The following is a 22437-nucleotide window of genomic DNA, read 5'->3' as shown; positions in this document are numbered from 1 at the left end:
TAAAAACCCTAGTCGCAGCGCTCGGCCAAGAAAGTGTCTTAACCTAACCTAACCTTAAAATATATACTAATCTCTTTCTCTCTTGAAATTCAACGCTGCAAGTGCACATAAATTCCTCGGGAAATTGACCGTTTCTTTAAACAAGAAAGTGTATTCATCCTTTTTAAAACTCTTTACCCAAAAATTAATCTATTTTCCCCCAAAAATCTGTTGTCTTCCTAATTCAGAGAATTTAACCCACTATAAACTGCAACGATTATTAACATCCTAGGAAAATAAACAATTTTTAAAGGGGGGGGGGAAAAATGACTTTCCAAGAAAAAATAAACCCCTAAAATGTTATCTGAAAAGAACCCCGCCAAAGAATTCCTATCACTGAATTATTGATATTATGATGGATGTAAGATTTGTACTAAACCTTATTAAATTGCATGCAAATTGCTCCTCCTAGCTTTTCATTCAATCCTGATAAGAATTCAGATTCAGCAAACTTTTCCTGGAAATAAATTATTACTTTAAATGAAACGTTTTAAATATTTTAATTTTTCATATCGTGATTATATTTGTATGCTTCATGATCTTGCTATTTTTTTATGCAAGAACAAGAAAAAAGGTCTTTTGAGGCTTAAACACAATAGTGTTTAAAGTTTCATATTCCTTTATCTTCTAAATTGCGCTTGCTGTTGAAAATTTGATTAAATATTATATTACAAACTTTTTAAAATATAAGTGAATGCTGATGGTGTAACGCAAAGACAAATTCTTTTTATATACAAGATGTTTTGTTTGCTACAATTTTTTTTAAAGTCGTAATGTTGATATTAACCTTCATGATAGACTGCAGAGTATCCATAGGAGTTGTAGAGTTGGTCAAACCTTGTCCGCACTCCTTAGCGAGTAGGGTTCGGACCAGGTGCTCTCCACAACCTTACAATTCAACAGGGGTATATATTTTAAACAATTATTTTCGAAGAATTAAAAGGGGGGGGGGATTGACTTACAGGGACTGTAAGCGAAATCTCAAGTGACCCTTCATGCAAAGATTTACAACGTTATCCTTTAAACCGCTGACCGTTCATCTAGTACAGAGAGCTGTTTGTTTAAATATCTTTAAAACCACTTTAATTCCTTTAAAATACGGTGTACGCTCTGTACAGTTTAACCTCTACACAGCTGATGCACTACTTGTATACCTTGACGGTTTCCAAAAATTCGAAAGAAAACAATAATTTTCTGTAAATTCTAGAAACTGAATATTAATATTTTATAAACTTATAATTTGCAAACAAAGTGTTTAACAAGTTGACGCGTTTTTAACTTTTTATAGTCCAGAGTCTAAAACTAAAGAATGCGCGAATTTTAAGTTCGAGGTTAAAAGTTCTGAAAAATAATGAATAGCTACTTAAATATTAAATTTTCTCAATTTTAAATTCCCGGGAAAATATGAACCAATCAGAGAAAAGAATTATTACGTAACTATTGGTAATCAGCTGATTTTAAATTTTAAATTATTTACGTGACGGAAAACAAAACATATTTCCAGTTACAACCGTATTTTGGGTTTACGTGCAAACATTAATTAATCTAAAACGTGAAATTTATTAAATATATCGTAATTAGTTGAATGCTCCTTACCGCCATGAATGATGATAGGCAAATAGGGATTGCGGGATTTAAAAGTTTTAACCCTGTGTTTAAATTTTAACTCGTCGATTTCGGCGAGTTAAATATTTAACCTCATGGTTAAAGTTCAGGTTTAAATTAAGTCAGAAGTGGCATTTAACCATGAACTTAAAATTTAAGTCAAAACTTTTCGTTCTTTAGTTTTAGACTCAGTTGAAGGGTTTACGGGTACGGTTATGAATCGGGCATTGTCATCTTTGCATGAAGGGTCACTTGAAATTACGCAATTACAATCCCTTTAAAAAGGAAGTTTTTCCCTCTTATTGAAACTTTTATTCATAAAAAATTTACCTAAACATTTGTTTTTGCTTGATGCAAAAAATTCTTTAAATTTGATAAAATATTTTCAAGAAAATATAAACCATCTAATAGTACCAAAACCCCTAGAGTACAAATTAAATATCAGTTACATTTCAAATAAAAAGGTAAAAATCAAAGCAAAGCTGAAAATCGGATTAAAAAATCAAAAAATGGAATTGTATCTATTTATGACAACTGTCTTGTGTAAGTGTTATCAAGCAAACCACAATGATTTCAGGCCGATTAAAAATTTTGAATTTAAACCGAAGACGAATAAAGTAAAAATCACAACAAAAATCATAATTCCCAAATGATAGCAAACGACAGTTGAATATATACCTGTTGTGCTGACCCCTACGCTACAACTGTCCTTTTTTATTGGTCTCTGAGCCCAACAACCACAGCCATAACAGCTTGCCTTAATTAAAGGTAGAATTTAATGAAAAAAATAAAAAATGATTAATCTTTAATCAAAGAACATGGAGGCTTAAAAGGTCAATATCTTATCACCATTTACTATATGGGAACCCAGCTTTGCTTGGAAACTAAAAATGTTCTAGATGAGTCCGAAATTCAACTTTTAAACCGAGCTCAGAAAATTCGCGTGGTTCTATCGAAAGCTTGTACATAGTTTATTTTATATATCTATAACGTATTCTTAAAATTCTACAAAATAAAGTGGTTCTTTCTTTTAAAGATTGAACTTACAACTGATTGCTCGTCTTTACTCTGAGAGAATGTATAGAGTGAAAAGTACTCAGGGTTACGGTCTGCTCAGCAGACTCCAAACAAGGTAGAGATACTGATAGATCCATTGAAAAGTAGGGTGGTCCATTTGGTTTTCTTACAGAATATATTATATAATCTACCAAAATTCAAAATATTAAAATATTAAAACTACTAACAAATAAAACAATTTTGTAAAAATCAAATTACAAATGAGCCAGTGCTTTGCCATCAAACACCTGGAAACTCAATAATTATTAAATTTTTGATTGCTTTCAGATGGGTACAAAATGCGTCATGACTGGTTGAAACAGATCCACCTATACATATAGCATTAGTTTGTTTGTTTTCAGAAGTCCAAAAAAGTGCCTTAGTTAAATCTAAATTTGAGGCAAATCGGTCATGGGATTATGATCCGACATGTTATAAAATCCAACAACCAAACTGGCAAACAGAATACAAACTACCTTATATATATATATATTTATATATATACAATATATATATATATTTACAATCAAAACTGGGTTCCCAAGCTAGTATATGAATATATATATATATATATATATATATATATATATGGGAACCCAGTTTTGATTGTAAATCAAATTTCAGAACATTTTATTAAAACAAACTAGTTACTCAGAACATTACTGTGGTTCTACCGAGTTTCCCTATCAAAATTTGTGACCAATCTATCAAGGATTCATGATACAAACAAACAGAGATTACTAATTTATATATGACACGTGCATAGATAGATGTTACTGTTTAATCTTAAGTGCAAGACTGTACCTGACCAACTCGTCCCGATTGTTTAAGAGCAATCCCTCCACTGGATACACTAGCAGCTACATGCCCCTCACGATCCAGGACTACAACACCAACAGTGTCCCCCACACGATCATCTTCAACAGGAAGGTCGTCCTCGTCTTGTTTCCCATCCTTGTCCTGATGCTGGTTCTCGTGCTTACGTATATAGTCATGGTGAAGGTGTGGGGCCGGGATAGGATTACAAGAATCAACGTTAAAACTTTTCAACTCGTTGTTCAGAGCTTCAGTGCTGTTCGTACTTTCTGTACTGATAAGTAGGTCCCCTTGCCCCAGCATTAAGTCTCCATGAGTGCTGGTTGCTATGAGTAGGTCCCCAGGATCAACAGATACATCACCGGTGTTAAAGGGATTTTCAAGTGCAAATTTATTCATGGAATGTTGCTGAGTTAAATCACATTTCCCTTGAGTATTTATTTGAGGAGTTGAGTTATTAGATGACTCGAGGGAGTATCTTGCTAGAGGCTTGGTATTAGAAGGAGGGGCTTGTGCTGAAGAACGGGGCATATGGTTGGCAGCTGTGTATTTCAGTGGGGTATTGGCTTGTGGCAGATGAGATAAAGAATGAGAGAACGTGTAGGGATTTTGCAGTAACGGATAAATATTGCATCCTTCAAACAGAGCATAATATTAATTACGAGGATGTGGATATATAAAATATTGAACCCCCCCCCCCCCATCTTAAAAAAATAGATTTAAAAAAGATAATCTTTTTAACCAATGAACCAATATTATGATCAAGTTCCTGAAGTAGATTGTTCATCAGTTGGATTGATTCTATCAATGGTTACTTCATAAAGGTTTCGGTACATCTGAACAAAAAATAATATGTTCAAATATCTAAGTTTTACAAGTGTACACTGTATATTCTTGCAACTACGGTTTTATTTGATAAAATCACAAATAATTAATAGAAATAAATCTAAAAAATTTTATTTTTCATGAAAATCTGAAATTTTTTATTTTTAATGAAAATCTGAAAATTTTAATTTTTGATGAATTAATTTTATGGATAAATGAATTGATTGATTCCATGCTTAAATCCAGAACTACCTGATTAGAATCCTCGAAATCTATGGAATTTCCGTCCAGAAGTCTTGTAGCTCCGTCATTGCTTCTGAACAATTATGATTTTACAATATTTTCACGCTCCATTTAATTTAGGATAAAATTGGTCTCCATAAACTTGATGCATGTTTTCATCTTGAAACTAAGAGTGAAACTATTTCATCGTAAATCTCAAATCCTGTTTTTACCAGCAAAAAATTTTGCAGTGACAAATAAGAAGATAAAATAATAAAAGAAAAAATTGGAAAAAAAACTTAATTAGTGATAAACGTTTTAAAAAAACATATATCATAAGGGAAGGTCAACTTTTCAATTTTTAAAAATATGTTGATAACAGATGCGCCCTAAACCACTGAAAACCGTCTGTTTGTCCGTTTTTCGATACTTCAAATATTGTTATATTCAAGGCTAGACAACTATTTTTTAATACCAGGGTTGGATTATAATTTGATTACTTTCCAAGGGATTTTTAAGATTTTAACGTTTCTGTTTGAAGGCAGATATTTTAATATCAATCGTCATTTATTTGGCCGATTTGGTTGTTCAGGCGTAAACTAGTGAAAATTTTGTTGATACAAAAAAAGCATTAGTCTGAAAATTATAATAAAAATCTCAAATCTTTTTTATCACTATATTAAAGAAAACTTTAGAACGGTGCAAGGTGGATTAGAGCACTTACAATACAATACAAAAAAATGCCTCATAGTTTCACACTTCCTGAAGTGAACATAAAAGTTAAATTCAGTGCTTAGGATTATGAACCATTCAGAAATGAGGAAATTTATGATAATCTATCGTTTTTCAATAGTTCAGATTAGGTTTTAGAACGTAAAAGTATTTTTGTAGTATTTGGTTGATATTTTGCTTTTTGGATCCGGGTCCGTGGATCCGCATATTTTTGCGGATCCGGATTCTAAGCACTGTTTGAACTACCTGACATGTTCAGCTAGTGAGAGATGCTGGGCTGTTCTCAATCGTTTACAAGAATTAAATGAACTGCTGTCTCCTTGCTTTCTTTTCGTGTTCTCCTCTACACTTAACTTGTACAGATCCAACTTCTTCTTGTAATGCTGTAAACACACAAACATGGCAATCAATTAATAAAACTTTTAAATCTTTTAGGGACACCCATGCCCACGTCAAAATCTCATCATGGCTTTTATATTAATATTAATATTAGATCTACGGAAGAAATGAAGAAACTTTACATTTCTCTTGATTCGTATATTTTGGAACATTTTGTAATAATTGTTATGCAGTTAAAAACCCCATCGCTCAGGACTTTAATTGAGAGAAGAGTTTATAAAACTTCCATGTTTGGACCATTTCTGATTGTTTTAGTTGTAGAAATCCACAAATCCCTTCTCTCAAGATCACTAGTTGTCAATGCGAGTTAAACTGTCGCGTCAGACAGAAAATTGAGTGTCTTAATTAATTCAAATTACGATCTACTTGTTACTTTGTCTACATATCTATATATATCTGTTTGTACCCAATAAACGTCATAAGAGCTGAGTTTAACCGGCCGGGCCACACATATAACCCCAGGGAAGGTCAAAATTAAACCATTAAGTCCCGAAAAAAATGTCGAAAACCATTTTTGAAAATGGGCAAATTTCAGAATTATTAAAAACTAGCTGAAAGGCACGGCGTTGCCCGTGGGAAAAAATGTTGAAAAAAAGTTTTTTAAAAAAGGTTGAAAAAAACATTTTTTTAGACTATAACACCCCCCGGCCACCCGTGAGTGTCCACAAAAAATTTCAGCCCAATCGGTCCAGCCGTTTGGTCGACTATACGCAACATATATATATACATATACGAACGTCTTGTTTTATTATATAGATGGCCAGTGGCCACTCTCAGAGTAACAGTTAAAAAGCTGAAATTGGTAATAGGAAAAAGAGCGCGAAGCACCCTAAAAATCAAATATTAGTAGCATTTATTGTTAGAAAAATACCTTGTATAGTTTGGCAGCTTTGTCGCTAATGAGATTCTCTGACTTGACGGTTTGTATACCGTGTCTCGCCGCCCATTCCTTGGCCCCCTCCCCCACCAGGAACCCAGGGGGGACACGACCAAGAGGAAGCAACCCTGCAAGTTCATGCTCATAAAACAAACAAGAAATAATAGAAAATACAGGGATAATTTCCCAGTGGAAATATATGAATAATTTCCCAACGAAAGAATTTTGGATTTCCCCCCTTATGACACTCATTAATATGCTAGGAGCATTTTTGATTCATAACATAATAATTAGAAACAATTAAGAAATGAAATCTATTGAATACACCGTAATGAACCCCCAGCCACACAAACCTCAGACAGACTTTTTAAACAGTTATCTGATCAAAAGTGAAAAATATCGTCGGTTTTTTAGCTCAAAAAGTGTAAACTTATGACAATTTTCTACATGGTTTTAGTTGCAAAATCCGCAATTCACTTGAGAAGAGGAACCACAATTAAAGATCACAAATCTTAAGATGTGAAAAATCAAATCTTTTTTCATTTTGACCATACAAAGCTATGCTAAATGCTGATCTAAAAATAAAGAATCACATTAAATAATAAATATTAATTGAAACCAGCTAATATTTAAAAGAAAAAATGCTTATCCAATCCACCAAAGAAAAGAAACTATCTGTTCAAAAACTGACCTAGTTTCTGTTCATCAACTAGCTTTCGGGCAACCTGGATCGGATTCTTGACCTAGATGACAACAATTTTAATAATAAACAAAAAAATAACTCTTAATTTATCAGATAACACAGATTTGTCGTATATAAATATGGTGTTAGGTACTTTCTCTTAAAGACGCCTTCCCAAGTGACAATTTTCAAAATGGCTAATTCCCAAATATACAATTTCCCAAGCAGCAAACTCTCAAAAGTAAGGTTAAGCCTTCTCAAAAGCCGGAGGCTGCAATGGGACCGAGTTTGCGGCAAGGAAAGATTTGGGAAGTTTCCACTGGGAAAAAAGTCCTTGGGAAAGTACCTAACATCATAAATATCCATACCCTGTGGTTACCTCTGTAATAGCTCCAACAGCACCAAAGAGTAGAGACGTTCCATCCATCAATCCTGCATCCATCTCAATAGTACCAGATTCTGTCAGGTTGGATCCATACCTTACAACACAATATATTACTTAACCGAATGTTCATATTTTTTAAAGAAAATCGGGGAACACAAAAATCAAGTGTAGAAATCATAGTCTTATCTTACAGATGCGCTGGTACCAATGGTTTAAAGAGTTTTTAATCTTTATTCTTCTGTTATTTATACACTGAAATATACAATTTGAGAGATCCAAATGATAAAATGTTACATGTTCTACAAGGTGCTGACTGCTGATACAACCAACTAAACAATACCAATTTTAAAGTAACAAAACTAAGAAAAAGCTCATTAGGCGGACAACCTTAATTATATCCTTTGACTTTTAATGAGTATCTGAAATAAATGACGATTGACATTGTCCTTTAATTTTAATTTTTTAAGAAGATTAAAAAAATTCTGTCGGTGCACCATTCATGCAAAATGGAGATTCTTAAAATAAAAATACATATAAATCTATAAATATCGAACGCCGCCTCTTTTCCTGATTGTCAATATTTTTGGCCATATTTTCCGTTTCCAACAGCGGATCCGGATCCAGGAAGCTTTAAAAAGTGCGGATCCAGATAAATATGAGTTGTTACCCGGCATTAGTTTCTCCTGCATCTTCAAGTATCATAGTAGCAAACTCGGCAGCATCCAGGGCGGATCCTAGTCATTGTTTACATATGGTAAATGAGCTACAAAAAAATCTTGAAAAATCATCCCCCTCCCCCCCCCCCCNCCCGCACGTCCTGTCAATTTTGTACACGACCACTAATTATTCAGCATTTTAGGGTTAGGTTAGGTTAAGACATTTTCTGGGCCAGCGCCGCGGCTATGACAGGATAGAGGGCCGAGTGCTGCGGGTGGGACAGGCTAGGGGGCCGACCGCCAGAGCTAGGACAGGCTAGGGGGCCGGGCCACCTGGTCAATTATATCCATGACTTACATATCAGATCCATGTAAAAAATTTGATAAGAAAGGGGGGGGGCAGGGGGTCCAAAAATAGTTCTCTAGGAAATTGCCGGGGGGGATTAAGATAGGTTTATTAGGACGGATTTGGTCTTAATTCATAGACACAAAGAATTATTCATAAAAATATTAAGCAATTATTAATATTTCCTTTAAAATTGTATACCTCCGAATGTTGACCTGCACCTATATGGACTCCTACAAAACCATTATGCAATCCATCCTTACCCATCCTTCACATCTGAAAAATTGATGAATAATGTCTAGGAAATTGGAAATCATTTATAGATGTACTTCATTCTAAAGCTATTTTCATATGAGAGAAGTGAAATTTTTCAGTAGGAATAACTCATAAATAGACTTTACAGGGAATGCTTTGTGTCAGTGCTTAGGATCCGGATCCGTAAAAATATGCAGATCCACGGATCCGGATTCAAGGGGTAAAATATCAACCAAAGTGCAACAAACTTTTTTAATCCTAAAACCCCAAATCTGAACTTTTGAAAAAATTGAGATTATAAAAATTTCCTCATTTCAAAATGGTTCATCAAGTTTTAGGATATAACTAAGTGAAAAAAATAAAACAAAAAATTTGAAAAATCTTCTTTTGTTCAGAAAATTCAGAAAATCTTGAAGAAATGACCTGGATCCGGATCCACATCCGCATCAAAATTAAATAGATCCTAAGCAGTGCTTAATGTATTACTACTCAATCAACAAGTTTCTTCAGACTCCATTGCAGAAAATGGGTAATTTCCTAGTTTACGATTTTTGGACCCCCCCCCTCCTATCAATTTTGTACATGGGTGTGACAGTTTCAGTAACAGTAAAAAGTGGTACATAAAAACAGATTCGTTGAATAATTACCAGTTAATTAAGACTTTTATAATTTGAACCAACGGAGAGTAATGGTGAGAGAATATAAATTAAACAAAAAATCCTAGTTTTATTAATCAAATTATCCGAGACCCAACTCTTTTGATCCTGGTTTAAATCTAATAAGATACAAAAGATTAAAGGCCGCTTCGTCAGACAAGTATCTTAATCGTAGGATAAACCTACGATTAATAAATCCTAGGTAGCCGATATAAGTTGGAGGATTCGATTGTTTGCGTGAGTGTGTGTGAGAGTGTTTTGTGTGTGTTCATTGGGCGTAAGCCGCACATCCTTAAAACGAGTCGTCTTTGTTTCGAATGTGAGATCTCTTATTAGAAAGACGACATTCATACAAAAGACGACACTTTGTAAGAACAGCTGATCAATTGTATTATTCAACAATTCCTGTCTGCTAGACTGCTAAGTACGTGATACGTCATAACAACACATTTGTAACTACAGTGATTATATAAAATCTGGCAAACTGCCATTCTCCTTTCCTCTAGTGGTGCTTTGTGTTTTAAGAATTAGTTTAAACAAATCTATTCACGCGATTCAGAGGTTGGTGGAATTTTTTAGTTTTCTTGATTTTTATCAAGCTGATTGTGATGAAGACATGAGTAGCAACAACTTTATAGCAGCCATGGATCGCGTTGTTTACTTTAAATTCACGTTCTGATATTTTTGAGTCATAATTTTTAACGTAAAAATTTAGACTCTCTAAACCCCTCTCTTATTAAGATACATGATACTCGATTTTTACTTGAAAATATTTTTACATATGATTAGGATAATGCATATATTTTTTATTACTATCAAATGAATGAGACTTCTGACCCCAAACCTTCCATAATGTATCGTTATATATATTATTAACTAAATTTCCCGGTGTTGGCCGTAAAATTAATGAAAATTTGATTTTTGAAAAAACACTTATTTTAAAAATCCATTTTTTAGCCTTTGTTCCCCCCTAGTTACCCATGGGTTCCCTCCAAAAGTTTCAGCCAATTCGGTCTAGCCGTTTGGCCAGCTATAGCTAACTTATATACAAATATACAAATATATGTATATACACGCGAAGAGCTAATTATGTTCTAGAAGATGTTTGTTTAGAATAATGTCGGTGACTGGAATATTTAGTCGAACTGCACGCAGTGTTGTTCCTCATTTAACCAGAGGGGTTTCTTCCACACAAACCCCTATCCAGGTATTCTATTCTCGGGTACGCTCCCTATCCAGGTATTTTATTCTCGGGTACGCTCCTTATCCAGGTATTCTATTCACGGGTACGCTCCCTATCCAGGTATTCTATTCTCGGGTACGCTCCCTATCCAGGTATTCTATTCTCGGGTACGCTCCCTATCCAGGTATTCTATTCTCGGGTACGCTCCCTATCCAGGTATTCTATTCTCTGGTACGCTCCCTATCCAGGTATTCTATTCTCGGGTACGCTCCCTATCCGGGTATTCTATTCTCGCTCCCTATCCGGTAATTTCCTAGAGAAATATACGTATTTTCAGGTTTGCATCAAACCATTAAACTGTTAAAAAAATCCAATCTTTTAAGTAAAGAAAAACGAAAAAATACGTAAAAATACGAAAAATTAAAACCTGAAAATTTGAAAAAGTATTCGCAATTATTCGTAAAAATACGTTTCTGGAAAACCTTAGCACTGAAAAAAACGCTTGGTATGATAAATACGTAAATATACGCAAGTTCTTTACCAAAAAGTTGAGCATAAGTATTTTTACGTAAATCTACCTAAAAATACGTATACCTATATAGAGGCTTTAGTATTTTTAGGTTTTTATGGTTATTAGGGACGGTTTAAAAAAATTTTCTGGGAAACCTTCAAATTTTACAATCCTTGACTAATTTGGAATAGGACAATTTGAATAAACATAATTTTTTTTATATTTAGAAGATTAGTGCGAAATTTAATGATTTGACTTAAAATAACTATAACAATAATTTCAAATAATTAACAAATATAAACTGAAAGGTTTTCTAGCAGAGGAAGGGTAGGGGTAATTTGATAGAATAAATGTAAAACACTGCAAAAATACCATGTTAGGCTGCCAGCACTGCAGCTATTGTCACAGAGAAGAAGCTTACCGAGAAACCAGTTTTTGATTACGCCGATGCTCTCAACCTGGAATGTCGTTTAACTGATGATGAGAAGATGGTCCGTGACGTGTTTCATGATTATTGCCAGGTTAGACCACTTCTTTTTCTTCTGGGGGGGGGGGGTCATTATTATTTATTTAGCTTTATCTTTGAAACAATGGCGTCTCTGTTTATGAAAATTGACAACATATAGCCAAAGATTCTTTAAAACAGACTTGCCGTTAGGAAATGGGTGTTGGGACATTTCATAGATGGGACATTTCATCGAAAAAAATGTTTCATACAGGGTGTCCCACGAAACATGACAGTTGGCGAATAGTTTAGAATGTCTTTTTCCATTATTTTTTTAAGTTGTTTGATACCAAAGATCAATAAAAATATTATATTGGAGTCATGTTGTATTAAGATTATTTCAAAGTAAAAGATAATGAAGCAACAGATTTTTTTGACTAAAAATAACGATTTATTAAATGTCATGTTTCGTGGGACACCCTGTAGATAAAATAAACTTTTAAAAAGACCTATTTATGAAAAGTCCTATTTATGAAATGTCCTATCCATGAAACGTCCTATCTGTGATTTTGTTATCTATGAACAGTCTTTTTTTATTTAATGTCCCAACACTAGAAAATGGCATTGATTTCTACAATTTCAGACAGAAAAATTTCAATAACTACGCTGTACGCTGTCATTTTAAAGTCAGGGTTACTGTGGTGAATCGGTCAGGGCTTCATGCATAGATAAGGAGTGTTGACAATTCTTTTTAGTTACTGTATTTTAAAATCCTCAGGAGAAACTGATGCCCCGTGTAACTATGGCGAATAGACATGAGACTTTTGACAGAGAGATTATGAGTGAGATGGGAGAACTAGGAGTACTAGGCCCAACCATACAGGTATATCAAGCCCGGAGGGGGGGGGGGGGATTTAGAAATGGGGAGAGCTGGGATAACTGAGGTTTTAGTGTGAAAAATTCTTTAAAGGCGGGGAACCCCATTTTTCAGCCAAGAACTCTGTAGCCAAGTTTACGTGAAACATCAAACTACGGATTTTATTTCTTAAAACATTCAAAATCATTTGCTGGCAAGGGGGGGGGGTGCAAAAAAATTTCATTATTTCTTCTGAAAAATTGGTTTTTATATTTATATTTTTATTCACCAAGGGTTATGGATGTCCCGGTGTATCCTATGTTGCCTATGGACTGATTGCCAGAGAGGTTGAAAGAGTAGATTCGAGCTACAGGTAGGACTAGGGAGTAGATTTAAGCTACAGGTAGGACCAGGGAGTAGATTTAAGCTACAGGTAGGACCAGGGAGTAGATTCAAGCTACAGGTAGGACCAGGGAGTAGATTCAAGCTACAGGTAGGACCAGAGAGTAGATTTAAGCTACAGGTAGGACCATGGAGTAGATTCAAGCTACAGGTAGGACCAGGGAGTAAATTCAAGCTACAGGTAGGACCAGAGAGTAGATTTAAGCTACAGGTAGGACCAGGGAATAGATTCAAGCTACAGAATTACATTATATTTATTTAAGCAGATTAAAAAAATGCTTTAAAGATGTTTCACAGTGCTGTGCTCTAGTGTAAACGGCCTGCTTATCAATATTTTTGATGCGAAACCTTAATTCCTATTAAAGTAATGAATAAAATAACCATGGGTTGGGAGAAATTTCTAGAATTATATTTTAAAAGTTCAGAAAAGTTCAGTTTTATTGTTTGTTTTTGTTTGGGGGGNAACCTATATTCTAGATCTGCTATGTCAGTACAATCCTCCCTTGTAATGTACCCAACCTATATTCTAGATCTGCTATGTCAGTACAATCCTCCCTTGTAATGTACCCAATCTATGATTTTGGAAGTGAAGAGCAAAGAGAAAAATATCTTCCCAAGCTTGCCAGGTATTTTACATCTACTGATTAATTGTGTAAATAAAATATATTTAACGAAAGCCTCCTAAAGGAACTGTAAACCTTATTCCAAAGCAGAGTTCATAGGAGTATCCTGGCACTTGATTTCCTTGATTTCAGCTTAAAAATAATTTTCTCTATAACGTTTTACAGTTCACTGTTGTGAATCTTACATGCCAATCTTGAAATGGATGTTAACTATTAATAATTTCCCTTTTTATTTATTATATTAAGAATTAATTCTTCTTTCTAATATTATTCTAAAAATTGAATATGAAAATATTTGGACTTCTATTTTTATAAAAATTGATCAATTCCGCCTCTAACTTTTCCAAAGAATTAAAATATCAAGGTTTCTGTCCATTCGAATAGTTACATAAAAACTACGTTTATATCATTTTTTTTAAATTTGAATTTTGACCCTTACTTTTTATTTATTTCTAGAGGCGAATTAATTGGTTGTTTTGGACTAACTGAACCTAATCATGGATCTGATCCCGCTCATATGGAAACCAGGGTAATTTTTTAAGATTTCAATAAAAGTTCAGTTGATTAACTACCCAGATCAACAAAATGTAGCTTAGAAATAAGTTTATGGAGAGAAAAGGATGAAAAAGAGAAATCAACAAAAATAAAAATGATATGATTTCAGTTCAGTGCAGTGTATTCAAAAATTACGATAAGATACTATAAAATAGTTCAAAAATGGCAGCAATACTGTGCTGTTCAACTTATATTAATTTATTCTTTTTATTTGATATTTTTAAACAAAAAATTAACAAAGATTTTAAGTTAATAACAATTTGTGTGTAGCTATACATAACTGTCTGGTATCATTGTCTGTAAAAGAAAAACTTAAGACTCAGGAGATGCTTTTCATTGGGGTCGAGAGTTTGGAAGGATAGTGTTAAAGTTTCTTTTGACGGTTAGATTTCTTTATTGTAAGGCAAGTAAGTAAGAAGTGTAAAATTTAACTTATGTTATACATGAAACAGGATAAGTTTCAATCAGATGGCTGTAAGAACTGGACTTACTCTGCACTTTAACTAGACTAAGTTGCAATCAGATGTTTAGGTCTGGCTACTGAATTATTCTTTTTATTAACTAGGCTAAGTTGCAATCAGTTGGTAAGGTCTGCCTACTGATTTATGCTGCACATTAACTAGGCTAAGTTGCAATCAGATGATAAGGTCTGGCTACTGAATTATTCTTTATATTAACTAGGCTAAGTTGCAATCAGATGGTAAGGTCTGGCTACTGAACTATTCTGTATATTATCTAGGCTAAGTTGCAATCAGATGGTAAGGCCTGGCTACTGAATTATTCTGTATATTAACTAGGCTAAGTTGCAATCAGATGGTAAGGTCTGGCTACTGAATGGCAGTAAGAACTGGATTACAAATTCTCCTATTGCTGACGTATTTGTTGTATGGGCTCAGACTGATGAAGGTTTAAGGTAAACACATCTTGGAATTTTTTCTAAACATATTTTTTCCTTTTTGCTAATTGATTGGTTGAAGTTAAAGACTTGAAGGAAAAAATTTCCTTATTCCTTGTTTTATTTTTGTTGGTGCAACCACTTACAGTTATCTCGTTCTTTTAAATAAATAAAAATTATTTATAATAATAATCATTCAGTTTTCACATTTTTAAATTTTAGCTAAATAAACTACACCTAGTATAAGTAGTTCTAGAGAGTATATCCGCATGTAATTAATGCTAGAATTTAAAATGAACATAAAATTGTTAGTCTGATTGATTGATTGATTGATTGATTGATTACTGGATTGATTTGTTACTAGATTGATTACTTCAATTATTGATTCGTTATTGGTTAATTATTGATTGATTATTGATTAATTATTGAGTATTACATATTGATTATATATTTATTATATATTAATTATATATTAATTATATATTGATCACATAATGATTACATATTGATTATTGATTGATTCTTGATAGATTATTTATTGTTATTGTATTAATTTTTTTATTGATGATTGATTATTAATCGATTTTTGATTGATTATTCAATGATTATTGATTGATTGTTGATTTAATATTAATTTACTATTTATCAATTATATTTGGAATAAATATTGGTAATATATTGATTACATATTGATTATATTTTGATTTCATATTTATTATTGATTAATTATTGATTGGTTATAATTTGATTATTGATTGATTATTGATCAATAATTGATTGATTTCTATTTAGAGGATTTATCCTTGAGAAAGGTATGAAGGGATTAACCGCCCCTAAAATTGAAGGAAAATTTTCTCTCCGAGCCTCCACAACAGGTTTAATAATATTCTTAATATATATTATCTAAAATGATATTTATTATCTAGGAATAATAGTTATTATCTAGAAATGAAAGTTAGTATCTATGAATGATGTTTTTTTATCTAGGAATGCACTGTATTATTTAGGAATGCTTTTATTTTATAGGAATGATATTATTATTTAGGATTGATATATATTATCTAGGAATGATATTTATAATCTATGAATGATAATTATAATCTAGAAGTAATTCATTTATTATGTAGAAATTATGATTTTTATCTATTATATATCTATCTAGAAGTTACATTTACTATCTTGTGATGATATTTACTATCTATAAAAATTAATTATTATCTAAGAATTATATTTATTATCTAGGAATTATATTTTTTATCTAGAAATAATATGTACTATCTTTTAAAGTCATTAATTATCTAGAAGTGATAATTATTAAGAAATTATATTTATTATCTAGGAATGATATTTAATATCTAGAAATCATTTTTATTATTTAGGAACGATATTTATTACCTAGAAGGAATATTTTATTTAATATCTAGAAATTACATTTATTATCTATAAAAGTTATTTATTATCTAGAAATTTTAATTATTATCTCGGAATGATATTTATTATCTAGGAATGATATTTACTATCAAGGAATATATTTATTATCTAGGAATGATAATTATTATCTAGGAATGATTTTTTTTATCTAGAAATGATATTTATTATCTAGGAATGATATTTATTATCTAGGAATGATATTTATTATCAAGGAATGATATTTATTATTTAGGAATGATATTTACTATCAAGGAATGATATTTATTATCTAGGAATTCCATTTTTTATCTAGAAATTATATTTATTATCTAGGAATGATATTTAATATCTAGAAATTATATTTATCATTTAGGAATCATATTTATTATCTAGAAGTGATATTTAATATCTAGAAATTATATTTATCATCTATAAAAGCTATTTATTATTTAGAAATTTTAATTATTATCTAGAAATGATGAGTTTTATATATGAATGATATTCATTATCTAAGAATGATATTTATTATCTAGGCATGATATTTACTATCAAGGAATGATATTTATTATCTAGGAATGATGTTTATTATCTAGGAATGATATTCATTATCAAGGAATGATATTTATTATCTAGGAATTATATTTTTTATCAAGGAATAATATTAATTATCTAGGAATGATATTTATTAGGAATAATATTTATTATATAGGAATGATATTTATTATCTAGGAATGATGTTTATTATATAGGAATGATATTTAATATCTAGGAATGTTATTTATTATTTAGGAATGATATTTATCATCTAGGAATGATATTTATCATCTAGGAATGATATTTATTATCTAGGAATGATATTTATGGATGATGTTGAGGTTCCCATGGAGAATATGCTCCCGAACGTAAAAGGATTTAAGGTTAGAATGTAGGATATATTTATTTCAGGCTGTTTTGTGGGTTTTATTGTACGGTAAAAATATTCTTAGTATTTTTGCCGAAATATAGATATAAGTGGAGAAAATATTTTAGGATATTTGTGAAAAGTAAATTAATTTGTCTGGTACATTCTTTTGCTGTTACAATTTTTCAATTTTATTCAGAGCATCAAAATTCAGGGGGGTAGTGGGAATTATAGAAAATATTTAGCCCTGTATTTTGGATTCTTTCATAAATATTTAAATCAATAATAAAAAAATTTTGATTTTCAGGGTCATTTTTTTGGTGAGTCTCTTAATGACAACCTGAATGTTATTTAAATAAAACAATTGGAAAGTTGAATTTTATTTAATCTGTCTTTAATATTATCTATTAATAGTATACTTATTGATTTGGCAAAGGTATAAACAAATAATCAATGGTAACACTGTAGAACATAAATATTTAAGGGTCCTTCCTATACTTTAATGTATAAAAATAATGTTTCAGGGACCATTGAATTCTCTAAAACTCAATGTAAACAAATAGACAGAAAAATAATTTTTTAGTGCCCATTCCATATATTTTGAATGGAAAAATTATATTTCAGGACCCAATTTCTATAGTTTTAATGTGGAAAAATAATGTTTCAGGGCTAATTCTCTATATGTTAATGTAGACAAATGATATGCCCATTCTCTATATTTTAATGAAGAAATATTATATTTCAGGGTCCATTCTCTTGTCTGAATAATGCAAGATATGGTATTGCCTGGGGAGCTCTGGGCGCTGCTGAGTTTTGTGTTGCTCAGGTAGAAAACTTTAAAATTATTTTAGAGAAAGGAACTGTCATCATTATTCTAAGGGACTCTTCTTTTAGAGAAAGGAACTGTCATCATTATTCTAAGGGACTCTTCTTTTAGAGAAAGGAACTGTCATCGTTATTCGGGACTCTTCTTTTAGAGAAAGGAACTGTCATCATTATTCTAAGGGACTCTTCTTTTAGAGAAAGGAACTGTCATCGTTATTCTAAGGGACTCTTGTTTTAGAGAAAGGAAATGTCATCGTTATTCTAAGGGACTCTTCTTTTAGAGAAAGGAACTGTCATCATTATTCTAAGGGACTCATCTTTTAGAGAAAGGAACTGTCATCATTATTCTAAGAGACTCACTCTTCTTTTAGAGAAAGGAACTGTCATCATTATTCTAAGGAAATCTTCTTCTAGAGAAAGGAACTGTCATCGTTATTGTGAGGGACTCTTCTTTTAGAGAAAGGAACTGTCATCATTATTCTAAGGAACTCTTGTTTTAGAGAAAGGAATTGTCATCGTTATTCTGAGTGACTCTTCTTTTAGAGAAAGGTGTCCCAAATTGCAAAATTACCCTTCAAACCTTTGGTGGATCAAGAATGAAAAAATATCCATATTTTTTAGTTGATATTTCATAATATTTTGTATTTTTCATCATCTGAGAGTTACTTTTGAAAACATTTATCCCTGTTTCGAGGATTTTTGATAATCAAGACGACATTTTCATATTTTCCAGGAATGTTCGAAAATCCAGCGCCAGGGAAAATTATTTTAAAGAACAAAATCAAAAATTATGAAATATTAACTATATACGAATGCGTCGAAAAATAATCGATGACTACTGTTTGTAATTAATATCTGAATGATTTGTTTGGAATTAAATTGATTTTTTTACGATCCGAGTTGAATGTTGCATCTTTCCGAATATGTCGGTCTGGGGATCCCACGTTGGGGGTCTTCCACGATCTATCTTTCATTTCATTTCATTTCATGGACGCTGCGTTCTTCGGTGTGAGTCGTTTTTAACAATTTTCTCCTTATAGACGCAACAGACAGAAGTAAGATTAGTAGCGATCAAAAGCGCTTTTTTATCGCATTAAGCCTATACCCCCTTTCAATTTTCGCAAACACTCCCTTTAAGTCTAATTTCTATTGTCCATCTTAACCTGGGAAGCTTAGCTTGAGTTTCTTTAGTCCATCCTTTATCTCCTCCCAAGGAGATTACTGTAGAGTATGTTACATCTACCGGTCTGTTAACTTAATCAAATTTCTTCACACCAACAAGTGTCCTGGAGAATAAACAAGCCCAGTACTCCTCCAGTTCTCCCCTAGATATGGCTTGTGTAACTTCAAGGTTACCTGCTAATACCGCTTGAAGGCAGTTTGAAGGGCTTCGCTCAAAAAATGACTGAGGGGTCTCAGCCTTGCCTTATTTCTTGACGGTTTTATTTGTGCAGTTTCCCTTAAAGATTTCAGCATTAGATTTCCTTCCTACCTAATCTATTTGATCCCATGATCCGTAACCGAGCCATCAATCCCCTGTATTGACCCACTCTCCTGGGGGTCCCAGACAGTGCCTGTTTTTTTTATTTTTATTTTTATTGGCAGGCTTCAACTAACATAAATAATTACAATTTTGACATTCATTTTACACATACTAATTTAGGCTCGTCAGTACACTCTGGACAGGAAACAGTTTGGTAAACCTCTGGCAGCAAACCAGCTCATTCAGAAGGTAAGGAAACAACAACAATAATTAAAAATAAATAACAACAGAAAATAGACTACAGTCTACAAACTCTAAGAAATGTCCAAATATAATTTGAGGTCTATTATTTTCAACTAATTATAGTTTATTTAGAAAATTTCTAATCATTTTGAAATATTTAATCTATTTTTTATCTAAAAAACTTTTGTAGCTGAAAACTTCAGAATGGTGGATATTGAGATTTAGGCTTGATCCTCTCTTTTTCTTAATCTCTAGACTAACCTTGTACTTGTATCCTGAAAAGTGTATAATTTTAAACCAATCAGAGTCGCCTATATGAAGCCGATAAATTTAAAATTTTGCGCGCCATTTAATATTATATAGTATACAGAGTCAGACACGGGAGGGACTCTCTAAATTTAAAAAACCGGTTTTTGATTTTTCTATACTATACCCAAGAAAGAACGGGTTAAAAAGAAAATCAAAATCATTGGATACTCAGATTAAGTAATCGGGATTAAGTATATCTCATTCAAAAGTTTTTAGCTCTGATTTTATCATATTATTATATTATCTGAAAAATTATTTTTTTATTGGAAGGTTAAATAGTTTGCCCATGCCCACGATCACAAAAGATGAGACCTTGATGGTGTCTATTAACTCTTAAACTTGAACAATCTTTAATTGTTAAATTTAGTATTCTTCCTTTAAATAAATAAGTCTTTATAAGGTACATTTATTAATTTGAAAAAAAAACTACCATGAGAACACTGTCGAGATGAATGAGTAAAAGAATAAATTAATTGAGTACAGCTGTCTCTAAAGTATCATCTTCTGTAGATAACCCTTTAACATAGATTTTTACTTCTTATTAATTATTTATTAATTATTATTGTAGAAACTAGCTGATGCAGTTACAGAGATTTCTCTTGGTCTTCATTCTTGTCTTCAACTTGGAAGGTTTGTATCTACTATAGTCGCTGGAAAGAGAGTGATTAAGAAAAATTAAATGGGGTTTAATGACAAATAGGGGGTTATGAATCAAACGGTGACGTTTATTTTAATTTTGTTTACTTTCTTCCCTGCTTACTTGATGTCGTGTTCAGAGTTACGACTTTGTGACCTAAGGTAGCTCATATAGTTTTCTTTTTACCTCCATGGAAAATGGTTGCAAATAAGAAATTCAACACAACTAAATTAAATGAAAAACGTAATTTTTACAATCTTCCATGAATTTTACTTTAATATGACATACCGTGGGGCAGACATTATTTTTGTGCCATTTCGAAACTAAGATTAAAATTAACGGTTCTTCTAGAACTTTAAGATTGTGAATAAATAATTAGTTTCTCGAGGTAAACATTTTGAGAATTAAGCGTTTTGGGGAGAAAAATAAAAATAAACCTTTTTTGTTAAATTATCTTAAAAAGATGATTTTTAAGAAATTATAAACCCCTTTTCTCTTTTTTAAAGAAATCAGGAAATGATAAATATAAAACGAATAGATAAAAAATCTGATTTTCTAGATTGAAGGAGGAGGGTAAACTAGTTCCTGAGATGATTTCTATTCTGAAGAGGAATAATTGTGGAAAAGCTCTAGATATTGCCAGACAATGCAGGTGAATCAATTTATGGATTTAAAGAAACACAAAAGGTTCTAGAAATAATTTTCATTTCGTATAATTTTTATATTAATACAGACAATGTCAAACAGATAAAACAGACAATTTGGTCTTTGGCTAGATCTAATTGAGAACAGCCACTATTGAGTATTCTATTATTTTAACCTCTAATTTACAGAAGCAAACTTTCCAATTAGAAAATGAAAGAATAAAAGACCCCATCTGATGGTCTAGAATAAAGATTTTATATTGTGATCTTAACTTGCAACTTTAAATGCATTTAAGGGACTATAAGTTTCGCGCATGCCTCGTTCAATAACAAGACATAGAGAGAGCATGCGCGTAACTCCTTTGGGCTTTTGCCTCAAGGTTATTGTGAACTAAATCTCCCTAAAGCTCTAAAAGACGACATCTCGTGTTCTATCTTTATTGTTATTAATCTATGAATATATTCAATTTTATTGTTTATCTAGGGATATGTTGGGAGGAAACGGAATATCCGATGAATATCATATTATCAGGTGAAAAAAAATATTTTCTTTACAAAATTTTTTTTCAACAATTTTCTTAAGGAAAACATTTATTTTTGTAGAGGAGTGTTTGGGTGTTTTACAGTCTTGAACAGGGTGTCCCAATAAACATGGGAATTCAGTGACGAATTCGATATCGTCTTTTTAAATAATTCTTTGTTTTAGTATAGTGATACCTACTGAGAAAGCTGTAATTTCGTCTAATATGTTCACATTTTGTTTGTTTATGTTTTGACTGTATACGGTTGTACTTAGTAAAACAAGAAATAACTTGTTCGTCGCCATTGTTCATCTTGCGGAGACATTATAGATACATCTTTACAGTCTTTTACCATTTTCATAAAATAAACTCCAGCAGACATAATAATATTATGGCTTTTGAAATTAGGTATTACAATGCTAATTCATAACAAAGACGATATC

General features: G+C 31.9%; 2 protein-coding genes across 2 annotated transcripts in view; one reads left to right on the top strand and one right to left on the bottom strand.

Annotated features, from left to right (window-relative positions):
- LOC111707542 (threonine aspartase 1) overlaps nucleotides 1-8374 on the bottom strand; it is a 10737-nt gene extending 2363 nt beyond the window's left edge. The window contains exons 1-11 of the mRNA XM_023480659.1: nucleotides 8306-8374; nucleotides 7633-7732; nucleotides 7263-7314; nucleotides 6566-6699; nucleotides 5542-5678; nucleotides 4594-4657; nucleotides 4286-4352; nucleotides 3505-4151; nucleotides 2323-2401; nucleotides 827-927; nucleotides 419-496 (exon numbers count right to left, since the gene is read on the bottom strand). Of these exons, the coding sequence (XP_023336427.1) occupies nucleotides 419-496; nucleotides 827-927; nucleotides 2323-2401; nucleotides 3505-4151; nucleotides 4286-4352; nucleotides 4594-4657; nucleotides 5542-5678; nucleotides 6566-6699; nucleotides 7263-7314; nucleotides 7633-7732; nucleotides 8306-8340 (1494 nt within the window). The 5' untranslated portion in view covers nucleotides 8341-8374. The remainder of the gene's footprint in view (nucleotides 1-418; nucleotides 497-826; nucleotides 928-2322; nucleotides 2402-3504; nucleotides 4152-4285; nucleotides 4353-4593; nucleotides 4658-5541; nucleotides 5679-6565; nucleotides 6700-7262; nucleotides 7315-7632; nucleotides 7733-8305) is intronic.
- A 1603-nt stretch (nucleotides 8375-9977) lies between these two features.
- The window catches only part of LOC111707544 (glutaryl-CoA dehydrogenase, mitochondrial), a 14067-nt gene continuing 1607 nt past the window's right edge, over nucleotides 9978-22437 (top strand). Inside the window, exons 1-15 of the mRNA XM_023480661.1 lie at nucleotides 9978-10112; nucleotides 10665-10758; nucleotides 11626-11766; nucleotides 12469-12573; nucleotides 12840-12919; nucleotides 13479-13574; nucleotides 14028-14100; nucleotides 14924-15039; nucleotides 15814-15896; nucleotides 17281-17348; nucleotides 18078-18158; nucleotides 19821-19889; nucleotides 20761-20822; nucleotides 21389-21481; nucleotides 21958-22005. Of these exons, the coding sequence (XP_023336429.1) occupies nucleotides 10669-10758; nucleotides 11626-11766; nucleotides 12469-12573; nucleotides 12840-12919; nucleotides 13479-13574; nucleotides 14028-14100; nucleotides 14924-15039; nucleotides 15814-15896; nucleotides 17281-17348; nucleotides 18078-18158; nucleotides 19821-19889; nucleotides 20761-20822; nucleotides 21389-21481; nucleotides 21958-22005 (1205 nt within the window). The 5' untranslated portion in view covers nucleotides 9978-10112; nucleotides 10665-10668. The remainder of the gene's footprint in view (nucleotides 10113-10664; nucleotides 10759-11625; nucleotides 11767-12468; nucleotides 12574-12839; nucleotides 12920-13478; nucleotides 13575-14027; nucleotides 14101-14923; nucleotides 15040-15813; nucleotides 15897-17280; nucleotides 17349-18077; nucleotides 18159-19820; nucleotides 19890-20760; nucleotides 20823-21388; nucleotides 21482-21957; nucleotides 22006-22437) is intronic.

Source organism: Eurytemora carolleeae, unplaced genomic scaffold (assembly GCF_000591075.1).
Source record: "Eurytemora carolleeae unplaced genomic scaffold, Eaff_2.0 scaffold571, whole genome shotgun sequence".
Lineage (NCBI taxonomy): Eukaryota > Metazoa > Arthropoda > Copepoda > Calanoida > Temoridae > Eurytemora > Eurytemora carolleeae.
The sequence above is the reverse complement of the archived record's forward strand: the minus strand, read 5'-3'. Positions and strand labels throughout refer to the sequence as shown.